The 12,502-nt window shown below is 45.0% G+C and overlaps 1 protein-coding gene across 7 annotated transcripts in view; it reads right to left on the reverse strand.

The window, feature by feature from the left end:
• Positions 1–12,502, reverse strand: part of LPP (LIM domain containing preferred translocation partner in lipoma) — a 328,422-nt gene that overhangs the window by 203,076 nt on the left and 112,844 nt on the right. For all 7 annotated transcript variants that reach the window (XR_003528319.1, XM_027647152.1, XM_027647153.1 and 4 more), the window contains one exon: positions 7,732–7,933. Coding sequence is in view for 6 of the 7 variants with exons in the window: in XM_027647152.1 (XP_027502953.1) it covers positions 7,732–7,924 (193 nt within the window). In the remaining variant the exon portion in view is untranslated. The remainder of the gene's footprint in view (positions 1–7,731; positions 7,934–12,502) is intronic.

Below are 12,502 nucleotides of genomic sequence, written 5' to 3' on the forward strand. Positions count from 1 at the left end.
TGTAATTCTAACAAAACACAGTCAGAATACTTAATAAAACCTGGTGGTTTGACTTGACATTTTGTGAACTACAGATAAGTACACTGGTTCAATAACAGTTTTTATGCACCTGTTTTATGCTGCAGTTTTTCCCAGTGCCGCCTTCTGAGGTGGTATTTCAAAAAAAGAAAATGCTCATCCTGACAGCAAAGCCAAGACACAGACCTACAAATTTGTCTCTGGTAAAAAAAAAAGCAGATGACTGCTATCAAAACAAAAGGCCCCACACAGAGCCAGTTTATTTACACTGGTGAGAATCACAGGTCCTGCTACTGGTCACTGTTCTGTGGACAACTGGGCAAAACTCCATGTCTCCATAACTCATAAGCTATCGAGTGGAGGGGATGCTGCCCAAGCACAAAGGCATCAGCTTGGTCTCACGCCTCTTCAACACAGTTCAGCTTGCTTTGGGCAGTTTAAATCCACTATTATACAAATGAGAACCACCACTCATTTCCAACTGGTTTCACTTGGTTCCTAACCAACGGGAAAGAGGATGTCATTAGAGAGAAATCAATGGAGACTTCCGAAAGGCTGCTCCAAACTGGTTCACAGCTACTTCTTAATGAGGGACTCCCGCCTTCCTGCTTGTTCTGCAGTGTTTGGGGGCTTTGTTTGTGCTTTAAATGCTCTTGTGTAGAAGGTAGCAAACCCATGACAAAGAGTCCTAGAGCTTCAAGTTCATTTTCACCGGCTATATTTTGAAAGAGCCTGTGGATGATGCAGTTCTGACACTAACGAATAAAGTATTGCTTCATCTGCTGCATTTCATTCAGTCCAAGAAACACAGGGAAGAACGAGGGCAAGGATTCAGAAAGACTTTAAAAGTTTATAACATACACGTTAAAAAAGCTTTTTCTAAAAAACAAGCACTAACATGGGTGCTGTGCTCAGGCTCAGTCAGGATGATTTGCAACAGTAAGGTTACCTCTTTATTCAAACTACATTTTTCAACTCTGCTTTTTTTCAAGCTCAGCGCTGCGAGGGATGGGACCGTAGCATCCACTGCAATGATGAGACCAGGAAAGTGTTAGAGCACTTCTCAGTCAGGACAATTTTTTTTGTCCCACCACTGAGATACTGTCTCTGCCCTGAAGCATCAATGATTTTTTCAGCTGTTGGTAGAGGTGAGGAACAAGGCAGGGACCAGCAGATGCCACTGGAAATACTCTGGTGCTCACAGGACTCATTGAGCTGACAGAGTAACAGCAGCTGCAGCAGTGGTCCACAACACATGCAGGACAGCCAGCTTCTGCTTCTGCCAGAATAAAAGACTCAATTGCATTATCTCATGTTAATGCACACACAAACCAGCACTGGAATGGCCAAGACATCTCACTATGCCCACACTCCAGCCCCTTCCAACAACCAGCACAGTACTGCAGAAGCTCATGATATACACCAAGGAGCAGGTACATCACCCCTCTGCCTCTCAACCAACGTAACCCCTCCACTAGCAAGAATTTCTCTTGCTATGGGTTATGGGCCCAGCACAGACAACCAGAAAAAAAAACAGAACAAAAAAACCAAAAAGTATCACAAACCCCACAGAATCTTTCAAGTCAGCCTCAATTTATTCTTTCAGGGCTCTCAATGCCAATAATGAAGAGACTCTGGAGCTGGTTAGCTTCTATGAACTGTCAAAGACTGCAGAGATGGGAACAGCAAAGCTACAACAGAGTGTCTGGTCCAATAAATCCATACCCAAGCTTCAAAACTTAAGGCAGAGCTACTGATAGCAGCTGCTGTAAACAAAACCCACTATGTATATCTGCCTATAAAAAAATACAATAACAAAACAATAAACAGCCTGACAGTTCATGCTCCCAGTCCCCTACAGACATAGCAGAACACAATTTGCTAGTGCTCAAAAGCTTCTACACACATGAAGAGGGGGAGAACATGGAGAGTCAAGCCCTGGGAAATCTGGATCAGTTGAGTTCAAGCTTACACACTGGTGTCAACGACATAACCTTACCCTAGAGCTCATCCTGCTGTTGTGCCTTGTCTCATGAGTCACTTGCCCAGTCCACCAACCAAGGTAAATGGAAGGAGATGGTTTAAAAAAAGGTAATTAAAACCTCAAAGACCTTCACATGAGACCTGTTGTTCACCATATCTGAAAGGCACCCAAGGAAAAGAAGGAGAAGGGAAGAGCTTGCTTTGAGTTTCATCCCTTCATTTAGTTTCCACTATTAAATCCAGAATAACTGTTTCCGCAACAAGGTGGCAACTACAAGGAAAGACATCAGCACTGAATTTAGAAGGACCCAACTGCATAAACCAAAGTGGCTAATTTTGTAAAGAATGTCCTGGAAGCCTCAGAGGGAGACAGAGAAGCACATCCAAGTGCGAGGCAGCCCCACAAACCAAGTGACTGCCCTGTGAGGGATGATGGCTGCACATCCCTTTCTGGGCAGGGCTGGCACTGCAGCATTTCAGTCTGTCTCAGGCAGCTTCAGAAACATGCATGGTCCAATTCATATGACAAAAGACATTGCAAGAATATGAGGAATTTGGGTTTTTTGGGAGTGGAGATGATCATCTTTGCAGGAGCAGGAGATCTCTTGGCAGCCAAGCAACGATCTGGTACTTCCCATTAGGCAAGGACGGACTTGTTCCCTTCCCTATCACCATGAAATCATCCTTCAAGTGACTGCACACAGTGGCAGAAGAGGGCATTCAACCCACAGAGAGATGTGCTAGTGCTCACAAATACTGGACTGGGAAGCCCAACCCTGCAATCCAGCTGAGACTCCCCAGCTCACCACTGTGCTCCACCTGTATCAGCATAGTGTCATTTTTCTGGCACTTGCAGAGCTTTATTTGGAGGGGAGGGGGAAAGGCAAGAGGAAACCAGCTTTTATGGTTACCAAAACAAGCTTCAAGCCAGAAGGATCCAAACCAAAAGGCATATCACACCACAAAGCTTGCCACTCACTGCACCCAAGCCATCCAATGGCCGTGACTCCGGTTTTTCTGAGGACCTCAAAACTGACAGCAGATTTTTACACATTTTTGAAGCCCCTGATTCTGGCCTCACAACCCCTGGTACCATCCCAGCACATCCCAACTGCCCTGCCTCAGCAGCACTTGTCTGGCAGCAGCTGCCAGCTCTCCTCCCTATGCCATGGAGTGTACAATCCCACACCAACACCGCCCACCCCATGGCAGTGGGCACAAAGCCAGCAGATCAGCCATCGCCAACCTCACTCCACACCAGATGCCTCCTTAGTTTGCCCTGAGGGTGAGGCCCCATTTTCTGGAACTAGGAAAAAGAGGAGAAAAGGGAATTTGCTTCATCTGCAAGCTATAAATCCTTTCCATCTTCCTGAGCCCAGCATAGATGGGAACAGCTGTGTGACAGCACCTCCGTAAGGCTCCAGCTCTGTTGAAGATGCTGAAACACCAATTTAAGTCTAAAAGCTGGAGAGCAGGAGAGAAGTAAGTGGCAGGGAAAGGAGGAAGGGCAACCACAGAATCACAGAAAGGTTTGGGTTGGAAAGGACCTTGAAAGATTATCCAATCCAACTTCCCTGCCATCAGCTGAGATATCTTTCACTTGATCGGGTTGTTCAAAGTCCTGTCCAACCTGACCTTGAGGACTTTCAATGATGGGGCATCCAATGCTTTTAAAGGAAACAAAATTAATATGAACTCCTTGGAAAAAGGCATTACTTTGCTTAAGAGATTTTTTTGGTCGGTGAGTACAGAGGACAAACCCTGCTACGCTGCTACAGAGCTGGACAGGGTCTGCTGAGGAGCAGAGGGAGGAGACATATAACACCAAACACATGAGCATGGAAAAAGAAGCCAAATATATAAGAAGTGGACTGTCAGGACCCATGGCTGGATGCTGCCTCATCCATCTCAGGACTCATCTCCTCCAAGCACAAAGAGAAGATGCTCTCAATCTTCAAACTACATCTAGCTCCATCCAAGGACCACCTTGACTCTGGTTAAACTCTTTTAGAGCTCCTGCTTCAATGTCTGGACATCTAATTTTCATTTCCAGCCTAACTCACCAGCAGCTACACTTCCTCCCAATGCACACTTGTTCATCTTATAGATAAACATCTTCCCCAAGCTCAAACAGCTCTCCTCTCTCTGTGGGGTAAATACAGAATTGTGTAAGATGACCAGCACCTGCACTTCCCAGGAGCTATGGTGCTCACGCCTCTCAGGATCAGGCAAGGTTAATCCCCTGCAAACCATCACAGTGGGGAATGGAAGCATTAAATCCTCCAGAAACCCAGCCCAGACCACAGCACATGAAGTCTGGTCTGGTGTTTGCAGGACCTATAAAAACACAGCTGTGCCGGCCTTTTCAGCTCTCTGCATGGCAGAGACCTGTGTAGAATGTTAGGCAGAGCTGGTCTTACTGATGATGATGATAATGATGATTATCATTATTACTTCTACCACTACTGCAGTCATACCCAGGGGCCCCCAAACAGATCTCTGCAATAGAAAGAAACAGTCTCTGCTTTGATGAGTGGATAAATATAGTCTGAAACAAGTTGCAGCAACTCAGCACGGCAAATAGCGAGGAGGGGGGCTGGCAGCACCAGCAAAATTGCTCACTTCACTGGTCTAAACCACACACACATTGAGTGCTTCAAATTACATTAAAACGCTGCTGGTTTATAAACTGTTGGCTGTTGTGATTTCACTTTTTTCAGTCATGTAACCATTTCTAACTTCCTTTAAAGTTCCATTAAGTAGCTTTTAATCAGCACCTTCTGGCTGATTTTTGTGCAGGCGTCAGGAAAAGAAAAATAAAATCAAAGTCAAGGTGAGACCAAGGAAATGCTTTGGTGGGAAGGAGAGGGGGGTACAGTCACTCCCCCTACATATGCACACAGTACATGCTCCATTGTCACATTTGTCTTTTGTCACATTTTGTCACATTGTCACATTGTCTTTTCCCTGTGCTTTCAATATGATCAAGAAATAAAATCACAAATGTGATCAGCCAGACAGACCCTCCGTATGCAAGCAACACACCTACAAAATAATAATAAAGAAACACAAGGCCAGATGCATAATCTTGAATGTTAAAAGCAACAGGCTGAAGGAATTACCAGGAACAAAATTCACCAGCCTCCCAGAGAAATTCCAGATACTATTCCAGCTGCCAAAGGCTGCAGGGAACCAATTCCAGCAACACTGCTGGGGCAGGCAATGCTGTGACGTGCACAGTGACCCTCTGCCCCATCACAGTCCTTCCCCTGAGCGGCGCCACTGCTCCCACTCATCTCCGGCAGAAGGAAGCAGGTAAACCTCATGTTCCTCCAGCAAAGCAGCTCTGGCAGGGTAGGAGGGATGAAAACACACCGGGGTGTGAGGGGATCCTGGAGCTCTCCCACCTACAGACTCACAGCCAACCAGATGGGAAAGACCAGTGACTAACAGAGAACAAATTTAGGCAAAATGACTCACAGTGCCCCTGTACGCAGGGAACCAGCAGGGCACGGAGCTGTCTCCCAGGATGAATTATTGCTGCAAAAGTAGGGAGGTCATTGAAAAAACAATTAGGAAGCCTGGAGAAGGGAGCCATAGAAAGTGAATGAAGCACATTGGGCTAAATATTTCTCACTGCTCTGCTCTCGCCTGCCAGATCTCAGAAGCCTCATGTTCTCAGGGTTATATATGGCTGGGTATGGCTTTGCACGGGCTGCTGACAGCGACCAGCAGCATGTCACCTTTTGAAAGTGGATTAGCTTAAGCTGCAGGCACGCTGTCACATCACTAAGCCTGTCTCTGACCAGGTCCTGGCCAACCCTTAGCTCTTCCAGGCCTGTCAGATAATGACAGGATCCTCAAATGCCCAGCATCAGACAAGGCAAGAGACTGGCACTGACAAAGTCCCCCTACGACTTCCTGATTGTCTCCTAGTTTCCAACAGACCCAGTGATGCCTGACTGTTTGTGGGACCAGACACTCAGGGTTGCATCAGAAACGTTTCTGTGTCTTGTCTCCCCTTCTCAGCCTGCAATGCCTGCTGTGCTCTTTGGGAAAGCCTCCTTCCCCAAATGCCAAGAAACACAGAATTCTTTAGAGGGTGATAATGTTCCTGAGTCACATATAATCAGACCCACAATCACTAAAGCACTGACAAGACATACTGACTTTTTTCACCCAAAAATGAGTGATTGATCGAGAACAGTTTTCCTAGGAAAAAAGAGGGTTATTTTCCATTATTATTTTTAATTTCAAGAGAGTCAGAAAAATAAGAATTTCCACTTGACTTGAAGGTGACATTTTCACTGCATTTCAGAAGTGGATTATTTTTTACTTTTAAAATTCCAAATGTCTTTCTCTTCCTATTTCTCGCTAAGTTTTGTTACTGAAGGCAGCAGAACAGGTGCATAAGACTTCGCTTTTCCCCCTCCAACACATTTTCTTTTTTTGTTCTGAATTCTCTGAAATTAGAGTGGCAGAGGAAAAAAACCAAAACACTCAGACTTTTCCAACTCTACTACAAGCTATCCTTCACTTCAAAAATCACTCAAGTGCAAGATTTAATGTGCTCCTTTGTTTTTATTTCTCCTTTCCATTATTCTGTAGTCTTCCTGAAAATGCATACAACTTACAAAAGATAGAGCAGTAAGAGGAAAAAATATACAGAGGATATTTAACTTATTGTACTCAATACAAAAGAGGAAAACGTGACGATGGAACAAAGTAGAGCATCCAAAACCATATACAAAAGCTGTTTGGGCAATTTTCTTTAATACAACTGAGCTTTTCTTTTGAGGGAGGGTTGCAGAGGAGGAGGGGAAGAGTGTTCCACCCATTTCTAACCATAGTAAATCACCACAAACAGAAAAGTCATGCCTTGCCAAGACAGTTACCACTCTTTCCTAAAATCCTTGGCTTTCTCCTTGTTTCTGCTGCAGTAAGGTTCCATCACACACTTTCCAGTGTCTGCCAGGGGCATCCGGGGTGCTCCAACTGGCAGGTTTCCAGTTGAAAACCCCAGAGGCGCTTCCAACCATGCACTCCTGATGCTGGGAACTCCCTCCCCGCAAGTGTCCACAAGCCAGGAACCCAAATCCCACGCTTACTGCTCAATCACATGAAGAAAGGAGGACTTTTACAGCAGAAGGTAGAAGGCGGCCAACACACAGTGACTGGCAGGCATTTGTTTTGCTAACATAACAGTTTCAGAGGCTATTGCAATGGTCATGTAAATATCCTTTGAATTATTTCATATTCAAGAGTGTTCCATAGTAGAGGGAAAAGAATAAAACAATCCAGCCAGAAGAGGAAGCACTTCTAAATTCAGTCTGCCAAACTTAGGCCCTACAACCCCCAATTATACCAATATTCCCATAGATCAATACTGAAAAGGGTTGTTCGAGCCCAAGCTCCTTGAATCATCACATGCCAGCAGAGACCAACAAGCAAAATCCTTTCAAAAGTATCAGCCTTGCACATGGGACATCTGCTTCCAATTAAAACCAAGAAACACCTGTCCCCATGTCCTCCCCCAGCCCTACACCTCTCAGAAGGGTAGGCAGCCAGAGCAAGGCTAGGAGAAACCTTCACATTCTTCTTGATATGAATGATCTGAAACAGGGAGGCTCCCACAAACTCACCAACAAAGACCAAGTCAGGAACAGCCTGTGTTAGCAGCCAGTTTCTCTAAATTAGTTGTGGTTCCTTCCTAAAAAAATAAATACTCACCATCACCTCCTGGTTGCTTGTATGGGTTGTACTTTGGTTTGGGGGCGACGACAGGTGCAAACTTCTTTGGAGTCTGCTGGGTGGATACTGAGATGCTGGGAGTCCCAAAGGTGTGCGTGGTCTCCATCCTTGCAGTAACATGACCAACAGGCTCATTGGTACTCTTGGGTGGCAGCCAGGATGGGTGGGACATGGTTTAGATCTGACAGGAGAGGCAAAAAGTCACACGGGTATTAGGAATTTAGGCTGGGGAAACAACAGTTGGATTCCTACTATTCTGCCAGTTTATGAAATAAAACCTACAAAACCCTTTAATATGTTTAACTGGTGCATGCTTCACTTTACACAATATTGCTCCTAATGTATAGGACTTTAGATACAAACTTGTCTTTCTTTTCCCAGCAGGTCAGAGTTGCTGATTAGCTTATTGCTGGTGCCTACAAAAAGCATTGCTTTTTTCCTCTTCAAACCAGAGCAGAGATAGGTTGATACCCTGAAGCAGCCCATCAATCCCACCACCTATTCAGCACAGTAGTGATGTATTTGCCTTTCCCTATCAGGCTTTTGTGAGTACATTAAAGTACAACAGTGTAGGTGCTCTGGGGACAAGTCTAGTCACAGACAGGCAGACACTTCCAAAATACACTTTTAGCACTTTTTCACATGTCATTTAGGACCCCATGCCCCAGTGATTTTCATTCAGACTTTTAAGGAAAAAGGATTTCAAAAGTAGCTAATCATTCTTGATGCCTCCATTTCTGAATGCCCAGCTTAAGACATTTTAAAAGCATATCAATTTTGAAAAAATGCCAGAATCCCACAACTACTGACAACCAGGCTCCTTTTAGACATCTTGACTTGTGTAACAAAAAACAGAGGCAGCCCAAATCATTACTTATTTATGAAAATCTTGGCTTTGGCCTCTTAAAAGCCTACATCACTTTTGAGAACTGGACTCAGATGCTGCTGAAAATGTTGCCCATAAAAATCCTGTTCATTGCAATAAACAAGTGCTTTTCACCACACACAAACCATACTTGCTGGGTAGCAACGACAGTCCTACAGTACCATCAGATGATCCTATGGAGCTGGATTTGAGAAGTGTTGGAGAAATGAAGACCCCATACAGACAAAAGTTAATGCTAATTTTGGAGCTCTTGAGCACCTTGTCACTTTTTCCCACGCACTGCTTTGCTGTCAGAACTCCTCAGGGCCACCAAAGCCAGCAGGCAGCTGTGACCCGAACAGAAAAGATTTGTTTTGCTCATGGAAACAGATCAGTGCAAGAGATAGCACCAAACCATGGGAGACATGAGCAGACTGCCATGGTAAAAAGGCACTTCCACCCAGGAACAACAGGACAAAGCAGAAGAGCTGCTGGATTCACACAAAGGTGGTCTCTAACTGCAGCAGTAAATGCAATCTGCTGGGGTTGAGCTGCAAGAGAGTTGTAGCTCTGCTGGGCATGCCAACAAGGACTGTACCCGTGTGAACGGTTACCCGAGCGCAGGGTGGGAAATAGAAAGGGGGAAGATGAAAGGTGGCCTTTTGGCAAGTGCAGACCCCCTCAGAGGGGCCACTCCCAGCCTACCTGGGCATATCCCTAGTGCCTCACAGCTAAGACTTCCATGCACACATGGTTCTCAAAGAAACAGGCAACACTGAGCTCTTCAACCAGCCCCCAGGATTACAAAGACCATTTAGGCAAGCAGAAGACATACCTGATATCATATTTAAGTCTGCTCTAGAGAAAACAGAGCAGAAAGGACACTGTTTCCCTTTTCTATTTCCTAATTTGGGCTCACACATCACTAGAAATGTCAAGACTAAGTGCTCAGGAATTAGGAGCAGAGGTATTTTGCCAGTTTATCCTGGCTGCATCCTACAAGCTTCAAGGTGGAACAAATTCCATTGAGTCCTTTTATCAAAGCAGCAAATGAAGACTCTTGGGTATAAACTAGAGAACATATTCCTGTGGGTTCCTGTATGGATAACCACGTCCTAGTAATTTGTTGTTGGCAATGCTGAGTCAGTCAGGGGAAAGGATCAAGGTCTCCACATGGTAGCGCAGGAACAGAACTTCCAGCTAACAGCAATGACTGTTTAAACTGATGAATATACACAAGTGCTTATTCCAGCACGATAAATTTACTCCAGGTAACAGGTTTCCCACCTCAGGAGTAATTTCTACTTTGAGTCCCAATGTCTGACCCAACACCAGAAAGTAGACAATTTATAGTCATCTTCCACCTCCATCTCTCCTTGCACTAGAGAGGAATTGGTAAGAGCCAAACATCAGTCCCAACAGTTTTGTCTCTTCCTGGTCATGCAGTCTGACTGTTTGACATGCAGACAGTAGTTTGACAATTTCTACCACTAGAAAGTGAGCCAGCTGCACTAGGAATCCAATACCAGTGAAAAAAAAGACACAGGCTGGCTAGAAATGAGGCAGATAGAAGCATGACAGGGGCAGCCTGGAGATGGACAAGTATCCAAGGCTGAGCTGCAAGGATGCGACTTTCCTCCTCTTGTCTGCCTATCATCCAAATCTATGGTAAGACTGCAAAGCATCATTCTGAAAGCAAGAAGTGAAAGGCAGGTCCTCCCCACAGGGCTGGGGAGTAAACCAGTCATGACAGGTGGAGGCTGAGGGCACAGGAACCACGGTCCCTCTGCCTGGTACTTCCCATTAACAACACCAACCTTGAAAATGACTGTCACTCCATCAGTAACATTCACCTACACTGATGCTTCCTCCTCCCACATCCTTCAAAACTGTAAAAGCAGCAATAAAATTCAAGCAACTATCTAGGTTTTAAGATCAGAAAACAATGAGGGCACTCAGCCCTAAGAGCAAAACAGAACAAGTCTTCATTCTTCAGAGTTATTACATGAGAAGACAACTGCGCCTTACCCATTGCTAAAAGCATCCTGGAGTTTAATTCTAACAGGTTTTCAGCCTCTGGCTTGATATTTCATATGAAAGAGCATCCTGCTGCATGAGCACCCTCAGATCCTGGACATTATCTCCATTCTGATTCAAAGGAAACAAAGGAAAAAAAAAATCCCAGTACTGACTAGATTATCAACATTCCTGTTCTGGAACGTTCCTTAACCACCTCCCAGGCAGCATGCCTTGGTCCCACTCAGCTCTCATGGTCTGCCAGGCTGATGGCAAGGATGGGTTGCACGATGCACAAACCAAGAATGTCTGCCTCAGCAGGCAGGTTGCACAGCACTGAGGGCAGCTGAAGACAATGAGAATTTCAGTGAATGAGCTTAAGGAGCAGAACGCTCCTACGGGCAGCTTGGGAGTGTGAGGAACACCCTGCAGTAACTCAGCTGCTGACTGTAAGCTGGCATGCAGCTTCCTCTCAGCTAACCTCTAACGCCTTTGTTTTGGCCATGGTGGTATTTTCTAATTGTTTCCCCGTTAGCCTTTTCTCTTCCTCTTTCTCCCCCTCTCATTTTCTGTTATGCATTTACTGTTACTTGCTTTTGCTATCTGGGCCTTGACAGTGTTTTCAGCAAGTTCCCTTTTCCTCATCTGTTCCAGCCCCAGCTCCCCAGCCTCAATTAAATTTAGCCTAACTACTCTGCAAGATCATAAAAAAAGAAAGTGAATTAATCTCTTTTTAACAGCTGAAGTTAAACTTCTGGGTTTACTGTTATTTTACCCCCATTCTGTCAGCTGGTAAAAGGCCAAAAGCAAAGAAGAATGTAAGGGACAGGGTCTTGGAGAGAGGTACAGCCTCCCACCTCTCAGCAGACTTCTCCATGGTGGAGAACCCTGCCTAGTTCAGACAAAGCCATCAGTGCTCCCTCTCCATTCCCTGCAATATTGCCTATTTTCAGGCAGAAGCTCCTTTGCAGCAAAACATTTTGTGATGTAGGCAAGTAATCAAACAGCACAGAGAAACCTGGGCCTATAACTAATCCCCTTACTCTAAACTTACTCTTATGTCACTGTCTCTGCGTCACTGTGGTTCCTGCACTTGAATGAGAATCTCCAGTAGACAATGGCAGTGCTTTTCTGGCCCACCAGCAAACACACCTTTCACTTTTGAGGTATTTTCTTCCATAAAAAGTTATTTTTCACTGAAAAGTTAACCTATAGGCTAAATATACAGCTGCCTCCACATTTCTGCTCCAATCAAATCATTCTTCAGATGTGGTTTGCATTCAATGAGCCCCTTCCTGGCAAACCTGAATAAATCTAGCCATGCAACATTTAACACAGCAAGGTTGGAAAAACCTTTGTCAGCAGAGCTCCTGTCCCTAGGAACCCTCCCAGAGGGTCAACAACCTTTTACTTCCTTGTCAGTGCCACGTCTCTCTGTCTTGGCTGAAGCCTTCTGAAATTCTGCCTGCCACTGTCCCGTAGCCATCCCTGGTCAGCAGTATCTCATAACAGTTCTGTCCCTGATCTGACTGCTACAAGCTTTTCCTGTGAGTCCTTACTCACTGACCACTCTGGCAATACCCACTTCCCAAATTCACCGCCCCATCCCAGAAAAAAAATCCCCTAAATCTTCTTTACGTCACTGCTTTGAAAGCCTTTCTCACTGACCATCTCGACCAGCCCTTCTGCACTGAACTGTACCCAACTACTGCTCCACAAAGCTTCTTTTGAGCTAAAGAATATTTATGAAGCACACATAGCCTCAACTGGAAACAATGCAAGTGTTGGAGAATCCAACACAGCATTAGGTAAATTGTTTGGACAAGCAATTAAGCACCATAATTACAACTTCTCCTGTATGTCTGGCTT

This window comes from Corapipo altera, unplaced genomic scaffold (assembly GCF_003945725.1).
Source record: "Corapipo altera isolate COAL_440 unplaced genomic scaffold, ASM394572v1 113, whole genome shotgun sequence".
Lineage (NCBI taxonomy): Eukaryota > Metazoa > Chordata > Aves > Passeriformes > Pipridae > Corapipo > Corapipo altera.